This window comes from Lindgomyces ingoldianus (assembly GCF_010093535.1).
Source record: "Lindgomyces ingoldianus strain ATCC 200398 unplaced genomic scaffold BDR25scaffold_7, whole genome shotgun sequence".
Taxonomy (NCBI): Eukaryota; Fungi; Ascomycota; class Dothideomycetes; order Pleosporales; family Lindgomycetaceae; genus Lindgomyces; species Lindgomyces ingoldianus.
The window spans coordinates 1,252,056-1,269,134 of record NW_022985168.1 but is presented as its reverse complement, the minus strand read 5'-3'; the positions used below and the strand labels follow the sequence as shown (position 1 = coordinate 1,269,134).

At 49.5% G+C, this 17,079-nt stretch overlaps 4 protein-coding genes across 4 annotated transcripts; 3 read left to right on the top strand and 1 right to left on the bottom strand.

The window, feature by feature from the left end:
* The first annotated feature begins 139 nt into the window (after positions 1-139).
* BDR25DRAFT_256050 (exocyst complex subunit Sec15-like protein) lies at positions 140-3,109 on the top strand. The gene is made up of 7 exons (XM_033686391.1): positions 140-334; positions 384-1,373; positions 1,434-1,565; positions 1,616-1,827; positions 1,883-2,018; positions 2,080-2,372; positions 2,431-3,109. The coding sequence occupies exons 1-7, from the start codon at positions 284-286 to the stop codon at positions 2,927-2,929; spliced, it is 2,313 nt and encodes a 770-aa protein (XP_033551125.1). The 5' UTR covers positions 140-283; the 3' UTR covers positions 2,930-3,109.
* A 335-nt stretch (positions 3,110-3,444) lies between these two features.
* On the bottom strand, positions 3,445-5,054 carry BDR25DRAFT_301699 (HLA class III protein Dom3z). Its single transcript, XM_033689634.1, has one exon. The coding sequence runs from the start codon at positions 5,015-5,017 to the stop codon at positions 3,773-3,775; it is 1,245 nt and encodes a 414-aa protein (XP_033551124.1). The 5' UTR covers positions 5,018-5,054; the 3' UTR covers positions 3,445-3,772.
* Positions 5,055-5,256: 202 nt separating this feature from the next.
* BDR25DRAFT_281139 (uncharacterized protein) lies at positions 5,257-5,982 on the top strand (the record flags this gene model as incomplete). The annotated part of the gene is made up of 3 exons (XM_033687865.1): positions 5,257-5,518; positions 5,570-5,629; positions 5,680-5,982. 3 exons carry the CDS (start codon positions 5,257-5,259, stop codon positions 5,787-5,789), a joined length of 432 nt encoding a protein of 143 aa, XP_033551123.1. The 3' UTR covers positions 5,790-5,982.
* Positions 5,983-12,281: 6,299 nt separating this feature from the next.
* Positions 12,282-12,912, top strand: BDR25DRAFT_202463 (uncharacterized protein; the record flags this gene model as incomplete). Its single annotated transcript, XM_033684404.1, has 2 exons — positions 12,282-12,371; positions 12,424-12,912. Coding segments are annotated over 2 exons (579 nt in total), but the record flags the coding sequence as incomplete, so codon positions are not given.
* Between the last annotated feature and the right edge of the window lie 4,167 nt (positions 12,913-17,079).

Below are 17,079 nucleotides of genomic sequence, written 5' to 3'. Positions count from 1 at the left end.
GTCTCGGCGGGGCTTGTCCGCTCCGTCATCCCTACGTCGGGATAGAATGTGGGGTGGGGGGAGTCACGTGTCACGGTTCGCCAAGTGCTCAGACCAATCCAAAAACTTTAGTCCGACTGCAACGTCAAACTCCGTGATTGTTGATGCTGCCTAGTCATCAGCAACAACTGCCTTTCAAAGCGAAGCTCGGAATCAGCTTGTTAATACCCACGCAAAATAGTGTGCCCTTACAGTAGCTTGGTTCACACTCCCGGCTTGCGAAATCCCCGAACCATTCCTCGACATGCCTTCCGCTGTTGATCCAGGAGATGACCTATGGATGGCCATCAAGCAGGTTTGTCTTTGCGAGTTTTGGACTAGGTATATCTCCTAATTCATATTAGATATCGCAATCAACTTCAGACTCTGACTACATTGAACAATTAGTCCCCGTCATGAGAGATGGCCGTTATGCCAGTCAACTTGAGCAAGCCTTCAGCCAGTTCTCAGTCGAGCGCGAACACGAGATTGAGCAAATATGCAATGCAAATCATCAGGAATTTGTCAGCTCCGTCAATTCATTACTCCAAGTTCGAGAAGGCACCGTTCAGATGACCACTCAAATTCTTGAACTTAACGAATCTATTCAAGGCAGTATTGAGCATCTTGCGGAGCAAAAGAAGGCTTTGGTGGATTCTCGTGGAGTCCGCCAAAATATTGACGAAGCGACTCAAGCTCTCAACGCATGTCTAGATGTACTTCGACTCGCTAATCAAGTGCATGATCTCCTTGTCAAAAAGAACCACTATGCTGCGCTACGTGCACTTGACGAGCTGCAAACCATTCACTTGAAAGAAGTTAGTCGGTACAAGATTGCCGAACTGATCGAAAAGTCGGTTCCTGCGACCCAGAAATTGATTGGAGAAGCCGTCATGGCAGACTTGAACACATGGCTCTTCCGGATCCGGGAGTCGTCGCAATTTCTCGGCGAATTTGCTTTCTACTACACCGACGTGCGGCGGAACAGAAATCAAGCACGGACAGAAGCAGACGAGCGATTTGCCAAATTCAAGCTCAATTCCCCCATGGAACTAGTGGCCGACGAAACCGACGAGTTCGATATCTTGAGCAATGACGAAGCAGATATCAACATCGAGTTTACGCCACTTTTTGAAGCCATGCATATCCATGAAACTCTAGGCAAAAGCGATTATTTCAGAACAGAATATGCCTCTACCCGGCGGAGACAGAAAGATCTGCTTATCCCCCCTTCACTAAATCTCCTAGACGAAAATTGCGGAGATTTAAGTAGCTTATTAGAAAGCATTGCCGGCTTTGCAATTATTGAGAAGGCTACCATGGCGAAGACAGACAATTTCAGGCAGCTGGTAGATGTGAGTCCACCATCGCTTGGTAGTATCCCTTCAAGACGTTTAGCCTGACACTGGTTTAAGGTAGATGAGCTTTGGGACTCGATGTGTCAGAGCGCCATTACTCTTATCACCAATTCCCTCCCCACTGTTGAGAATGATGAGCTTCTTCTAAAGATCAAAGGCAGGATCGCCCTCTTTATGCTAACAATGGAGGTGAGTTGTCGACCTTCATAAGGACGCTAGCATTTTAACTGAGACGCTAGAAATCGGGCTATTCCGTCTCAACCATGAATAATTTGCTCCTCACACTGTTCGAGAAGTATGCTGAGCTCCTTAAGCTGCGTTTCAGCGACGACTTCCAGGAAATTGTCACGACTGATGATTACATGCCCATGCCAATCAACAGCATCGAAGAATACGATAAAGTTGTGTCCGTCAGTTGGTACACCCCAGACAAGGAGCGCGAGCAACTCACGTATGTTTCCTTGATATTGAGCACATACAAGGGCGGTTACTGACCCCTCGCCAAGGTTTCCTTGCATCCTGCCATTCTCACAAATGTATCCTCTCTGCTGCATTGATATTAGGAATTTTCTGAACCAGATATACTTGTTCTCCGATGATTACTTCCAACGATCAACTGTAATCGACGAGACACTTAGAACCGTAAGCAGCATCATTTACGAAAGCCAATTCGACGTATGTGTACTAAGGAGCTCTGAAACAGTCTCTCGACGAGCTACTTTGCGAAAAGGTCTGTCAATCGCTTGTAGACCGTCTTAGTTCGCAATACCCTGGCCAGATTGTCCAGATTTTAACAAATCTGGAGCATTTTGAGACTGCCTGTTCTGAGTTGCAAGATCTGCTTTTCCAAGCCCGATCCTCGACTTCCGCCACGGGACCCGTTATCTTGGAGGCGACTGAGCAGTTCAAGGCTGCGAAGAAGACGGCGTCAGATCGCATCTTCGAATTGGTGAACTCTAAGATTGATGACCTCATCGAGACGGCGGAATACGATTGGTACGCTGTCTTGTCCCCATCCATTCAACGTCTTTTAGTACTCATCCGGAACATTTAGGATGGCTACGAAGCCCAACAAAGAGCCAAGCAACTACATGCAAGAACTTACTCGATATCTTTCCAACATCATGAACTCGGTCCTTCTTGCTCTGCCTACCGATATTAAGGAGTTTATCTACTTTGATGCACTCAGCCATGCGTCGACCGCCATTCTACAACTTCCTCTAGACGATTCAGTCAAGCGTATAACACCAGGTGCCGTGCAAACGCTAGCCACTGATGCCGCTTTCCTCTCCTCATTCGTCGAAAGCCTTAACAATCCAATCTTGATGGAGAATTTGGATGAACTAATGCAGACAGTCACCCTTATGGGCAGCGATAACTCAGACGAATTCTTCGACGTAGCGCAGAGGAACCGCAAATATGGAAAAGTCGACCAGATCAAGGGCGCGATCTTAACCACCAAGGTGGCAGAGGGAACCGCTGTAGCTGCTCAAAGCCCGGCGAAGCCTGCAGAAAGGTTCGCAACTCTGGGATCGAGGTTTGGTATTAGGTAGGCGATCAACTCCTGGGTCTTCATTGATGTAGAATGGACTCGGCGTTGCTGGTATTGGGTCCGCATGATACCATTTTGCATGAGCAGAGTGGAAGAAGCTTCTCTTAAGGGAGTTCCCTGTTCACATTGGAGTTGTGGTAGGTGCTTACTAGCTCGGGATTAATCGTAACATTTCTTCCGTATCTCTTGTCCTTTATAACCGCTCCACATTTTTATCACTTATATTTTTCATCATGTATGCTCTTGCCACGGTAAATTTAACTCTCCGGCTGGTCCTAACCTGGGAAGGAGTGACTCTACACTCCCGAACCTATAAGGTGATCTCAGGTTACATCCCGCTTTCTTTCACGGCCCCTTTCTGAATTGGCGTTGGTAGAGGAATGGTCATAACTGCCGCTGGCTCCCCTCACTCCTGCGTTACTCAATCCTACTAGTTTTTAAGGTTCCTATTCTGGGTCACAGGCCTAAACGTACATACATCCACTCCTACATCCAAACAATGTCTTCTTCAAAGGCCGCGCTTTGATATTGCCTTGTAGTATACGGTAAGACAATACCATACCTTTTTAGAATTACGAACCCCCAGACCCTCCACGATCTCGGATTCGGAAAGCGTAGTTCTCGAGTAAACACGACCGCCAGAGGAGAGATTTCACGCTATCTACCATACGACTTTGACCTTTGCTTCATGGTTCCTGGCCATGCCGTGGCGATATGTACACTTATAGGATACCCGTCATCGAGGACAAAGGGAAGTTAGGGTATATTTTGTGTCCATCCAAAGGATAGCAAAATATCGTCATTGGGATCACCAAGAATCATCATTGCATGCATAGAAACATCTCTACTCGGGTTCTTCCAGGTTTCCCTTTTCATCGCCATCCTTCCGCGCCCTCCAATTCAAGAATTCCTTACTCAAGATCCCTCCTGTGCCCTCCTCCTTCTCCTTCCACACCTCGATCACCCCGGCCTTCTTCCTCAACGAAATCCTGTACACTCCCTCCTCCGTAACTATTTCCTTCAGCTTCCCTAGAAAAGCGGTCGTGAAGTTGATGCATGTGTTCCCATCCCAGCATCTGGTGCCTCTCCTTACCATCCCTGGGATCTGGTTTGTTTCGTACATCTCGACGGATCTGAGAATGCCCTGCGCGCTGCGGAATCCAACGATGACTTTGGCGACGCCGAGCAGGAAGGATTGGGCCCAAAACTTGAGGAGTTTGCGTTCGTATTTCAGGATGTCGCGGTCAGTCATTGGATCTGCGAGTTCGGTGGTTTTGAGTTCGATCCAGGGAATTGGAGCATCGGGGTTCTTGGATGGATCGGGCTTGGGTTCCCAAAGGCCGTCGACTTCACCACCGAGGATGACTGTATTGGAACCGAATGCAGTCCGTACGATGGAACAGTGTTGGGCGTGGTTAGACACGACCGTGTTCTGGCGGTTCTCCAGGAACTCGCGCGAGGTGCTGGCCGGCGTATCGGGTGTGAGGGAGAGAGTTTCGAACTTGTACCCCCAGTAGGTCATCATCTCACGTGAGGGATTCTGATTGTAGTACCGGGGATAGTTTCTCCTGTTGTTGGGCGGATTGCGACTATCGGATGCAATTTCGGCAGCTTTGGCCTGGAAGTCTTCCTCGATATAGATGGTGCCCTGGTGGAGAGTTGCGAACATTTCGAAGGAGGCGAACATGTCAAAGGGTGCTGTCATAATCCTGGTCATCATGCCTCGCCAGGTGACAAAATCAGCATCCACTTTCACACCCTCTCTTTTCTCCTTGCTTGCTAGAGTCTTTAACAGACTGTCCAAGTGCGGGTCCTCCTTCTCCTCGTAGCGGTTGAAGGTATCAAAGCCATCACAGAGGTTTGCGCCAATGCAAGGCTCACAATAATACTGGATGCTGGATTCATCTTCCCTATACTCATGATCTTCGTTGTACGAGAAATGGGCAATCTCCCTCGGGCGCTTTATGCTGGCCGAGGCGCCCTGGAAGCGTTGCAGGGGCTGGATGGGGAAGCGCAGTTGAGGTAGCGTCGTTGAGGGGCGGTTGAACGGCGCCGAAGACCGTGTTGCCTCGGGCGTTGTATACGCCATGGTGGCAGGTAGAGGGAAGAGTAGGCGGTTGAAGCTGCCTAGGCGTGGAGCTACCTAGGCATAGAGCTATCTAGGTGTAGGACTACCCCACCAGCTGGTAGGCGAGACTGCACCCCGCCGTGTCGCCATGGGAATTGGTCAAAGCTCCCTGCCATTTGAACCAAAACACCAACCTTCACCCACTGTATAAACGCGCTTGCAGCCCACCAACCCCCCCTACGAGTCACGCTTCAATTGCCATGGACCTCCGTCGACCCACCCGCAACCCCAACCCCCCTGCCCGCCGCCACCACCACCTCTTCCACGCGCCCTCTCGCCGCCCGCTCACCCATCCCTTGAGCACCGCCATCTCCACATCCGCATTGCATATACCCGCTGAAGAAGCGGAGAGGAATGACGACTTGGTCGAGCGTGATGGATCTGGAAACTATAACATGGCAGCGCCGTCCACCAACTTGAAGCCGAATCTTGGAGTCGCAGCTGAGCTGGATGAGGAGACTGGTAGTTCTGCCTGTGCGCCATCGGCTGGAACGCGCTGACATCGAATGCTAGAACAGGAGAACCAGATGATTTCCCTGTACGGGAAGAGGAACGAGCATTGGGACACCGCCAGTACGCTGTTCCGTGCCGTACGCCCAGGCTAACAAGACTAATGCCAACAGCAATCATGAGCGAGATCAAAGCTGCGCTAGAGTCCAGTCTGGAGAAGAAGGTACAGAGTCTAGAGCATGACCGGTGGATGTTTGAAGGGGAGGGAAAATCCAAAGGCTAAAGGATTTGACGCCCTCATGTGACGTGGCCTGCTTCACCCGGCACGCACGTAATGGTTAGGAAAATTCCAGGCGAGCAGCCCGCCTGCATTAGGCATGATATCTGCCTAAGGAAACTGCCCAGGTAAATTGCCTAACCCGAGATAATCCAGATAGCGAATCTCCCTCCGCGGCACACATGGGCTTATCTGTCTTCTCGCCTTGGGTTGCATGCCTGGCGAGTTGTTACGAAGGGATCTTGCCTTGAGATTAATCTACCCCGTTACCTGGATGCGAATGAAAGGGAAAAGGAAGGATTTGGTGCGGAAAATGAGTCTTTATCCATGGCTGATACCAGGGGCTTTACAGAAACCATGCGTTGTTTATGGTGCTTGGGGGACGGAAACTTGCCCATCGGCTTGACATTTCCTGAAAGTGTGATAAGAGATGAGAAGTGAACACGTGATAAGATGCTGACGAGGAAAATGTCAGCGCTGTTAGTTGCTCAAGGATCTTTCAATTCATTGCACTCTGATCTGGCGAGTCTGGACACTAGGCCCCCTTAATGACTAGCGCCTGTTACCCTCTGAGTTCCTAGCCCCACGTTGGGGAAACGGTTTGAAGAAGTCGATAGTCGTTGGGCTTTGCATATGAGCTCTGACGTGCGAGGGTATGATCAGAAGTGTTCGCATTAGAGCTGGGGAAGGGACTGTCAGATGTTGATGCCAGATATTCCAGGCTTAAGAACTGCGACAAGGTTCCAGTTCTCTCCTCTTCGCTCGTTCGCTCAGGACTATCTTTATATATTGGTATGTACGTAGCTCAACTTTCGCCAAGCCAACGTGAGGCAAGACGAATGGTTCCCCTCAGGTCGATATCATCCTCACCCCTTAGAAGCGCTGGTATGGGGCAAGCAGGCTCCCTTTCAAGATCTGATCAAGATCTAAGCACCAAAGTATCGAGGTCCAGTCCTTCGTTTGGATGAAGTCCCGCCCAAGAGATACATGAGCTGGTCGAGCTCTGGTCAATGGAGCAGGAGGTAGATGGCGGTAAAGGTGTCAGGGAGTTGCAGACTTCGGTTGTGAGAGCTGAATATGAGATCTTTGAAAGAAGATTTGTGCGAAGGGAACAGCTTGTGGATTATGAATTGCGAGGAACGTTAGTACTGAAGGTTAGCTTGAGATCTCGAGATTGCGTAAGAGCTCCTGGCGTCGCTCGTGACTAGTTCGAATACGTATGCGCCGCATATTCCGTCAGGTTAGTCTTCAAGGCCTAAGCATCGAAGGAAGAAGATGTATTCGGTGGAGTTTAGGGAACTCCTCTCGGAGGTGATAAAAGAAACATACTTAGCCTTTCCTGGTACAACGAGGGTTATGGACTAATTCACCCTAGAACATACTCTGATGACCTCGATTTCCGCGCCGCTAGTGGGTAACTTAAAAGACGTGCCACGACTTCCTTGGCCTTGGCCTTGGCCTGACTAGACCACTGAGTATGTCCATGACTCCAACCCATTCTCCCCCATTCATGCGCGCGACTATCGCAGATTATGTAGAATGGCCTAATATTAGATAGAGCAGCATAATGGAGAGGGGAATGAGAGTATAGGATAATTATCCCTATGCGTAAAGTCAGTCTGCTCGTGTTTAGCGGTAGATGTCGCTGAATGGCAAGAATTCCCTTTCCTATATTAGGCAGGAGAGTTGCAGGATTTAAATTGCTGCTGTCTTGAGTGGAGAAAAGCACAGATCTTGTGTGATGGGGTCTCATGTCCTGCGCTAAAGTTATCCTTCACACTAACCTTCACGACAGGAAGTCTTGTGTGTCAGTAATCACTTAGCTCTACTGGACCCACAGGTGAGAGCACTGCTTCCTGAATGTAAGCAATTGGCACGCTAGGTAAGACCAAGTCTCTCGTAACTACAAAAAGGGCCGGCAAAGGAACTAGGCAAGCACAACTGTGCTTACTCTATGAACCCGTCGCGAGGGTGGTGGAATCATGGGCTTAATGGACCTGTGACCCCGGACATCGTGTCCGGGCTCCATAAAGAAGTCCTTGAAAAGGGCCAGTTGTATCCTCCTGATGATCTAGTGCCGCGATTATAGTAGTAGGCTGGCAGTCCATGATCCAATGGCAGAGACGGTACTTTTCACTAATAGCGTGTAGGAGCTACTTACAGACCCATACGCAGAGATTTCAGCAGGCCGGCCTCGGGCGCTGGAAATTTTAGGGCCTGGGTGTGTCCCAAACTGGAGGGATGCCGTCGTATGTGCAGCTATTGAAGAGGGTGATTAGGAGCACTGCCTGTTATCAGTATGAAATGCATACACAAAAAGCCCCACGTTTCTCGTTGGTGGGGGTGGGCTCTGGTGGCTGGAACGTTCAGCAGGTGCTAGGAGGATGGGAAATGTATCGTGCTTGTGAAGTAGTCGGCCAAGGAGGAAAGAGGAGGAAGAGATGTGGGGCGAATAAGGTAGATTGAGGCAAGTGCGGGTAGGAAAGTGCATGAATGGAAAAAAAGTGGGGTAGTTGGGGAGAAAATTTGAGGGGAGCTTATTGTTGTTCTGTGGGCAACGCTGCAAAGGGCAAAGGTCAGTGTGAAGAAAGGACGTGGCTTAGCTTCGTCGGAGTTAAAGCATGACTCTCCGTTCATGCTTGCAAGAAGGCTACCAGACCAAATAACAGACCTAACAGAATATTGCAGACGAGTTCGAAGCAACCAGTCCCTATTTTGACTCTATAGCCTGCGGTTTCGGGTCTTTGTAATCAAGTGAGACAGAGCAAGAGGACACTGCCAGCCAAGCGCACTCTTAGGAACTTCGGCGAACAACGAAAGCGGCAGCTCAGCTTCAGGCCCATTAACCGGCGGAAAGAAAGTCGCAGGTGGCGTACGAGGCGCTGAAGACCTCTGTTTGGAGCTGGGTATTAGAACTTCTAGCACTCCAAAGTTCGTTTACTATCACTTAAGTAACTCACCATCGACCGCAACCTGGGCTTCGCTGATAGCCTCTGAACCACGATTTCCAACCGACTACAGCGAAGCAATAACTGCGCGACAGGATTACCACGCGATTCAAATTCCTTTCTCTTTACTTACAGTCACAACCGGCACCCCCAATCGTTCCCTCCTCGGTTCTCGCCGAAGCGTCAAATACCTCACCGACCGTAATGCGCTCGACCCCCGATGACACACCTACAGCTCATTTTCACAGTCCTAAAATGGATACTATAGCCTACAGGCGCATAGTATGGAGATCCTGATTCCCGCTGTAGCGCTGCTGGTATAGTTAGTTCGATCTTGTTAGATAACAAAAGAATACCCATATCTGGGAAGTTATCGGACGAAACGATATAAACTTCCTCTGAAGAGGGCCGCAAAATGTTTAAGTTGCAATAGGATAGAGTCCAGACGGATATAAGCGAGATGGTAGTGGAGGTCGTGGTTCTTTGGGGACGGCCACATGCCACTTTGTAATATACATCTAGCACAGTTCTTTGGGAGCCGAGAAGCTTTTCGGGGGATAATAAGGATAGAACGGAAGGTACAGGAAATTCGCCGGATTGTCTAAGAGTCAATTCAGCTGAAAAGAAGAATATACATATCGAATCTTTACCTAGTTAATCCTGCCATAACATGCTCCGTCTTAAGTTATATGCGTAGACGACAGCAACGAACTGTCAAGTGCTTGAAGATTATACCATACAATTGGTGGAGGGATGAAAGAAATGGGAAGTGCAGCACATGATAACCAAGGATGTTTGCCGGAGTGTGGGGGTGGCTGGGACAAATGTCTGAGGGTGCGTTCTGGCTGGTGCAGGGATCTTAGGCACCCCTTTGATTACATAAGATCTGGTGCTGAATTCTTGCTCATGGGAATCTGAAATTGGGAACTATCCGGCGTGGTGAATATGAGATTAGAAAGGGGTTTGAATGACACGGTGAGAGTGACGTTTTGGCACGATATTTAAGGGACAAGTGCAGTAATCGTAGTCTTGGGAATGAATATTTCAACTTGATCCAGCTTTCCTCCAAGAAGTGGAGAGAAGAAGCATTCCATTCTTACAATGATGATAGAAAAACAAGGCATCAAGAGCGGCAGAATTTCTTCGAGCTTGGGGTTTTTTAATTAGGAGTGGTGCTCCACATTTAAAACTGTGTTCTAGCTAAAAAAAAAAAAAAAAAAAAAAAAAAACCTTAATAAATCCTGTAGCATTGAGGGGAAAGGTGCAGGATATCATAGTGAAAATTCACGCCTGGGGATTTGGCGTGCCTCTGAGCAATTCTTGTCAAGTTGCTTCCGGGTGTCCTTGCAGATCTTGGAAGTTTGGAGAGGAAGTCGTCGCAGAGGTCGCGGCTCGAGTGCTCAACACCATGAGTGGTCTTTCGTGCACCCCTAAGATGCCCTCAATTAATACCCTATTGCGGTCAGAGTTGTCAAATACTTAAAAAAAAAAAGCATCTTTTCTCACTTTCCTCCAAGTGATGCATCCGAAAACACCCTCAGATGGAGAGTACTGTGCGGAATTGAAGCTGGATGGGGTCATTTCCGGTGCACAGCTAGCCCGCTATTCGATACCCTCCAGCCTTCCGCAACAGTATTAAAGCCCCTATTTACGGTGTAGACAATTGCAATTACTAGAAAGACACCGAGGATTACTCTGCCTATTTCCCTCGTCAATCTATGTCACTTGCCGGCCCATGAGGCCTCGTGGGCACTTCTCTAGTGCCTCTAGAAGAGGGGAGACTCTTGAAGTGGGATATAGGCATGGCACTCACCACTCTCCCCAGCCACACGATGTTCTTCGTCTTCATCGTTCGTGCCCTGTTCCGCAAGGAATTTAGAATCCTACTGCTATTGCAGTCATCCAGCCTTCCCATTGGCTGGATAGAAGAGGGTGGCTCCTTTCCACGCTAGAAGAGCGTGGACCCACCCGTTCGTGAGAGTGGGCTTGGTGTTGCATCAGAGAGAAGGGAGTTCTCCAGTCGCACTTGCAGGCGAGATGCACCACGGGCTACAGCGCCGACGCCAGCATAAGTTGGTATGAGGAGGTAGAGCTCGGTGAGGGCAATCACCTCATGAAAGTTTCACAATGATGCGCCCAGGCGTTGTCGAGATACGGCGAGGTAACTAAAGCCACGATACTCGCGCCTTCCTCGCCGGGCTCGCAGATTCCCAACGCAGCGGCCGAATCGGGAACCTTCGATGAGAGCGGTGATGACTCCACCACTAGTCGGGCCACGGATGAGAGAAGTTTTGATGCCTCTCATGCCAGAGGACTGCTGGCCCTTGCTCCCCAGTACCAAGTATTTAAGAAGGCCCTCTCCCCGCCATCGTCTGCTTCCTTCCTTCCTTCTTCAACCATCCAACCATCCAACTCTTGCAGAACGACTTGGTTCTCTTGAGCCTCGGCCATCATCGTTGGTCTCATCATCGTTGGCCTCATCATCGTTGAACAAGACATCTTCTTCGCTCTTTACTCTCCTACATCATCGTTCATTATGTCCTACTCGCAGCACTCTTCTAATGGTGGCCGAGCCTCTAGCAAGGGTTCGCCAGCCACTGCTCCTACGGTGTACTCCCCCGCTATCACTCGCAACGTTAATAACGGAGCGAGTTCTTCTAAGGCTGCCGGAAAGCTCCCCGTTCAGCAGCCAGCCCAGCAAGCGGTCAATATCCGTCTTCGTCGCCCAACCTTCCTCACAGACCTCAATGTTGGCACCCATGGCTACATGTCCAGATACCTGAAGATCGTGGCGTTTGATAATGACCTTCCGCCCGCTCAAGGCCTTTTCTATCTAGAGGATGTCATGAAAGCAGTAAGTCAACTCCTTGTCCGCACATACTGGCGTCAACATAATGACCCTTATCAGGCCCCAGGTACCGCGGTCTACCGTGGCGTGCCACTCAAGTGCAAAGACTCGATCCGCTTGCGATTCGACAGTGTTGAGGACGCAGTTGAAGCAAAGGACTATCTCAACAACCTAGGCTTCCAGGTGCACTTCACCAACCAGCATCAGTGGGCCATGGCTAAGTTCCTGGACGCTGGCACCGCGAATCCGTGTGAAGGCCAAGTCCTGTTTAACCTCGCCGTGTACCCATATCAAGGGTATACTGTCACAACAGAGGATGCTCCGCACCTCGTCACTATTGCCGCCCGTGTGTGTGGATTCAACTTCCCTACGGTTCGTGCAGTGGAATGCCTCCGTATGTACCCTGCAGCCGACCACTCAGTCTTCACCTTCCGCGTTGAGTTCGTCTCTGTCGACGCCGCGACGCGTTGTGTTCAATGTATGAAGCAGGCGATTGCTGAGGTCACCCAGAACAATGTAAACTTCCTCAAGCAGTTCCCAGTTACAGGCGTTGTGAACGGAATGTATCAATGGATTCCAGTCTTTCCTCATCTGTGGCCAGCTTCACACCCATCCCACCCATCCCGCGCATCTCCGGCCCAGCTTACTCGGGTTCCGATGAGCAGCACGTACGCCAACCAGATGCGTCATCCTAGTGATCAGAACAACCGGGTTCACCTCGAGCGCATTGGTAACGGAAGCGATGTTCGAACGACGATTATGTTGAGGAACATCCCCAACAAGTTGGATCATGTAGGTTGACATCGTCGGAAGTTTCAATCGACTACGACTGACATCTCTCTAGGTAACACTCAAGTCGATCCTTGATGAGCATTGTTTTGGTATCTACGACTTCGTCTACCTCCGAATTGACTTCGAGTCAGGATCCAATGTTGGCTATGCGTTCATCAACTTCAACTGTGTTGAAGGCGTCGTAGCTCTCGTCAACAATGTTGCTGGGCGCCCGTGGCTAGGCCATGGCACTAGCAAAGCAGCAGAGATTTCGTATGCGACTATCCAGGGCCGGGACGCATTAGTGCAAAAGTTTCGTAACTCTTCCGTCATGACAGAGCCTCATTTCTGCCAGCCACACCTATTCAGCACGTGGCTCGACGCGTTGGCGGCGGGCGACTTCACTATGGTTGGTACGGAGGTGCCGTTCCCTGGACCTGATAATGCAGCCAAACTCCAGCGATCTCGCGACAGTGCAAGGGCAGTCGGGCTGTACCCACCGCACCACACGGGGGCTAATGCTGACCACCGCAACCGGCTCAGCCAATACGACCGTGGCACCCCACGCGATATTGTACAGTCTGGTGTTTCCTCTGCCGTCAACATGAACATGATTCCAGAGCCTATTCAGCGTATGGTTGAAGCATGGCACCGTCAACGCGTCGGAATCTCGGTGGCATTCCACGCGATCCCCCATACTTTCCTCAACACGTTCTTCCGGGAGTATCCTATTGTCCAGCATGGCCTTGCTATGGCAACTGTCAATCCCGGTGTGATTGCTCCTCCAACGATCATGGCAAACCAGCCCGATATGTACGCAGGAACGTTCGCAGGTCAGCCTTATGGATCGGTCGTGCCTGGATTCGGTGCTGGCCCGAGTGGCAATTTCAACGGCTTCTAGCAGACGATTCATTCGACACTAACATCAGTTTCGCACATATTCCACGTGGATCAACACATTCCACTTTCGCGTTCGTACATGTACTCCATGACACATTGTACAACCATTTGCGATCTGCTTCCCCATCCATGGACTTTCTTTCGACCCCTTGCAAAGGGTTTTTTCTTCTGATCCATGAAAATCTGTTTTTTCCTACTTTCATTCCGATTGCATAATGATGGATCACATACGGATCTTGCGCCTGCATAGCAACGGAGCTTTCTTTCTCTCGGATTCAGGTCGATCTGTACAACTATGTGCAGACATGTCTGGTATATGGATCTTTGCCCCACTTCACAGGACTTTTTAGGATTCGGATGAGTGGTGTGGCTGGCAACATGGTTTCCTCTGTCCTCTATGTTCTCTGTTCTCTCTGTTTTCTTTGTTGTTTTCGGATCTCAAGACTTCAATGGATGGCCTACTTCACTGCTCTGGGCTTTTCATCTGACGGGCATTTACATCAAAGCAATGTGTTCGCAATGCAAAAATGGATAGCGGATTTCGTGGGGCCGGGCCTTTTCTCTAGGAGTATCTGCATCAAAGCAACCCTCCGGCGTCTCGACGCAATGCATACCAACTTCTCCACATGGCTGACAAATAGATTTCCTTTGTATTTGATAGGTGAAAGAATTGACAGTGGTTTTCCAGCCCGTCAAAACCCGATTCCTCTCGTGTTTCTAATGTCTTGACATGCATTTCAACAAATTTGGGTCTTGATATTCCACGCTTGACATTATATGAATAGGTGAGAGGGCTAGGTGATATCGAACTACGATGGCAAAAGTTGCTGAGCCTAGGTTTTCGAGTCATTTTCTTGTGATATCAAAATGCCTGGCCGATAGCCAGAAAGCAGGTTGTTGGTCCGATTGTGGGAGAATCTCGAGGATTCATGTGGAGGTAATCGGCTGTCGATTTATTAGCCTAGCACTATCAGCTCGTATAGTATTTACGGAGAGCTAATGCGTTTTTGGCGATTTGGTCGGGCTGTTCGACTTTCGGCTTAGGGGCGGGAGCTCGGGAACGGCGAGTGTTCGGGAAGGATAAGCATATGAGATGCTGAGGGATGCTGCTTCGATGCGATTTGATTCAAGGGTTGCGGAGATTTGCGGGATGAGCGATCAGGTGATGGCGAATATTGGAGGGGATAGTCTGAGAATAGTGAGGATTTAGGGAAAGACAAGTATCCGAGGTAGTTTTGAATACACAGTAGATAAAGGTGTAGCGTTTCTGTTCGATTCGGTAGAGGTACTGGGGAACATATCTTGAGAGTGGGGTAGAATATAGAAATGGGATTTTAGGAATATTGTTTTCTTTGATGAAGAGATGAAAGGGTTGACTGGGTGGAGGGGGCATTGCTTGCAGTTATAAAGTTTTACGACAGTCAGGAGTTCGATTTTGAAAGCTGAATGACATCTATTTCATGACCTAGAGAGCATTTTGGTCCTGTCTTGCAAGAGGTGGTTTGAGGAGATTGAATTATCAGGGTTATTACGCACTATATGCTCTTTGCTTTGCGTTGTGAGAGTGATTGCAGGGAGCGAGGGAGTGAGGGAGCGTTCAGCATTGAGAGCAATACCATCAGATTAAAAGTTCAGTGTCTCTATTCGGCAACTTTGCTCGAGACATTTGCCCGGTTGAACCATATCATGTAGAGAGTCGATTATTAAGAGCCCCTGATCCCGCATCGAGATGATCTCAAAGAAAGGGTGACGTGAGTGTAGATCAGGTATCCGAAAATATCATAGTATCGGCAATGGCTATGGGAATCAGACCTCTGGATATTCGGTTTGAAGAAATACTCTCTAGCTTTGAATATGCAGACAGCCAAGTATTATCGTTGCTGGTCCCTCTGCGGCCAATAGTGTTCCAGGGGGGGGCAATTGTTAGAGTATATCAAATATCGGGGGATACTGCAAAACGTGATAAGGCATGCCGTTCAAAATTTGGATGGAACTTTGTATGGACTTGCTCAATCGGAAAAGGATGCAAGCAATAGCTTTAGAAATAGCTTTTTGCTGAGGATTTGGGAATTGGTTGTAGCCAAAGATCTTGATCATGATGGCCGTTTTCTGCGTGAATCTCTGCGATATGTAGTGTTCTAGTATACGGACGGGCAACTCCTAAGGTGTTTCCACGGTGTTTCCACAGGGTCCAAACAAACTGGTTTCACTCCAGGTGCTGTCACATGACCCGAGATCCACGTCGTCGCATATCTGACCGTTTGAGCTCGTCCAGCACCAGCTGCCAACGCCTAAGAACGCTCCTTCAGTAGTGACTTGGTGGTTTCTTTCCCGCCCATTCCATTGCCCATTGCGTATATAAGCCGTCCAATTAGAATCTCCTTCATCTTTGGGTGCCTGGTCATTTTACTTAATACAGAGGAGATTAGCATGCTCCCTGCACTAAGGATGACACACTCAATCAAGAAAGCAACCATTTTTTGCACATGTCGACCGTCGGGTTCGAGCCATGGTTGAGGGGTGCTTTCTTTTTGCTGGTGCCAGGAGAATGGGGACTGCTACTGCATCTGATAGTCTTTTGGCCTTCATTTGCGCTTGATTGGGCCCCCTAAGAGCATCGCAAATATTTCTGAGAATATTATGTGCTCTAGAGTTTGCGCTGTGGTTTATGGCTGAGAAGGGCAACGTTCTTGTTGTAGTAGGATCACGTGCCTATACTTGCGAAGCGCTCGGCCGGCCCACGTTGAGAGCTGACCCCAACACCACCAACATCTCCGTGTTGGGAAAGGGAAGCCGTGTCGACACTTGGTTATTTCTAGGGCTTTTGGTTCGGGACCAACCTTTGCATCTCACGCATCTTACGGCAGTTGACGCCTGGCTGCTCCTCTGCGAACCGTACTCTTGGTATCGTCGCCTTTCTCCTTACGCTAACCACCCATGGTAGAATATGGCAGAAACAGCAAGATTCACCCAGGGAAGAGTGCTGCTAGGTATATAGGGCGGAACGACAGTAAGACAAATCGCTATTTCCTCTGATACCAGGACAGATGCTAAGGCAACAGTCACCTATAGCCACGATGGAGCAAGCTAACTAGCCCTCGGGCACATGTAAAGACACATACTGCAGCATGCGGAGGAGATTCATGTGTCGCGCACTTTCAGGAGATCGACTGTACCCCGTAGGAAATCCTAGTTACGAATCACACCCTCCAGCTTGGCGGCGACATCCTCCATAACAAATCGTACGATCATGACGAAGCCCAAGAACTGGAAGCATGCGCATGAGTGTCGGGTCGAGTGCGTAGAGAAGTAATTGAATTCTGGGGCTCTTGCTATATGTGGCGCCTTTGGGGAAGAGCACCTACTTGCAGAAACCAAGCCCCATCCCCGTAGCGGCAACCCCAGGAGCAAGACACCACCGGCTGGTACAGGGATCTAGAATAGAGCAGGTGAAGAAGGCTCATCCTGGCCGTACATAGAAGCGCTTAACTTCTGGAACCAGATACATAAATGCATCTTCAGGATTGGATCAACGGCAAGCTGCAGCGCGCTCTTACTTGGACAGCAAGTATCTCAACGACAGCAACGCCCCGAGACAGAAATATGAGGGCAGGGCAGCGGCAGCAGCGAAGAATAGAGACTCGTGAGTTCCAATATGTTCTCGATGTGCATTCCGTATGCTAATTCGACGGCCTCGTAGTCTGCAGACCCGCCATAACCCAAAACAGCTTGAGCCTACTGATACGATTGACGGAGACGATGACCGATGTATTTGACGGAGGATTGAACCAATCAGAGCCACGTATCCGTGAACAAGCAGGTTTTGAAG

Coding starts and splice junctions, on each gene's coding strand:
- BDR25DRAFT_256050 (XM_033686391.1), top strand. CDS start 284: ATGCCTTCCGCTGTTGATCCAGGAGATGACCTATGGATGGCCATCAAG. Junction 1,566..1,615: donor TCTTTATGCTAACAATGGAG/GTGAGTTGTCGA, acceptor CTGAGACGCTAG/AAATCGGGCTATTCCGTCTC. Junction 2,373..2,430: donor GAGACGGCGGAATACGATTG/GTACGCTGTCTT, acceptor CGGAACATTTAG/GATGGCTACGAAGCCCAACA.
- BDR25DRAFT_301699 (XM_033689634.1), bottom strand. CDS start 5,017: ATGGCGTATACAACGCCCGAGGCAACACGGTCTTCGGCGCCGTTCAAC.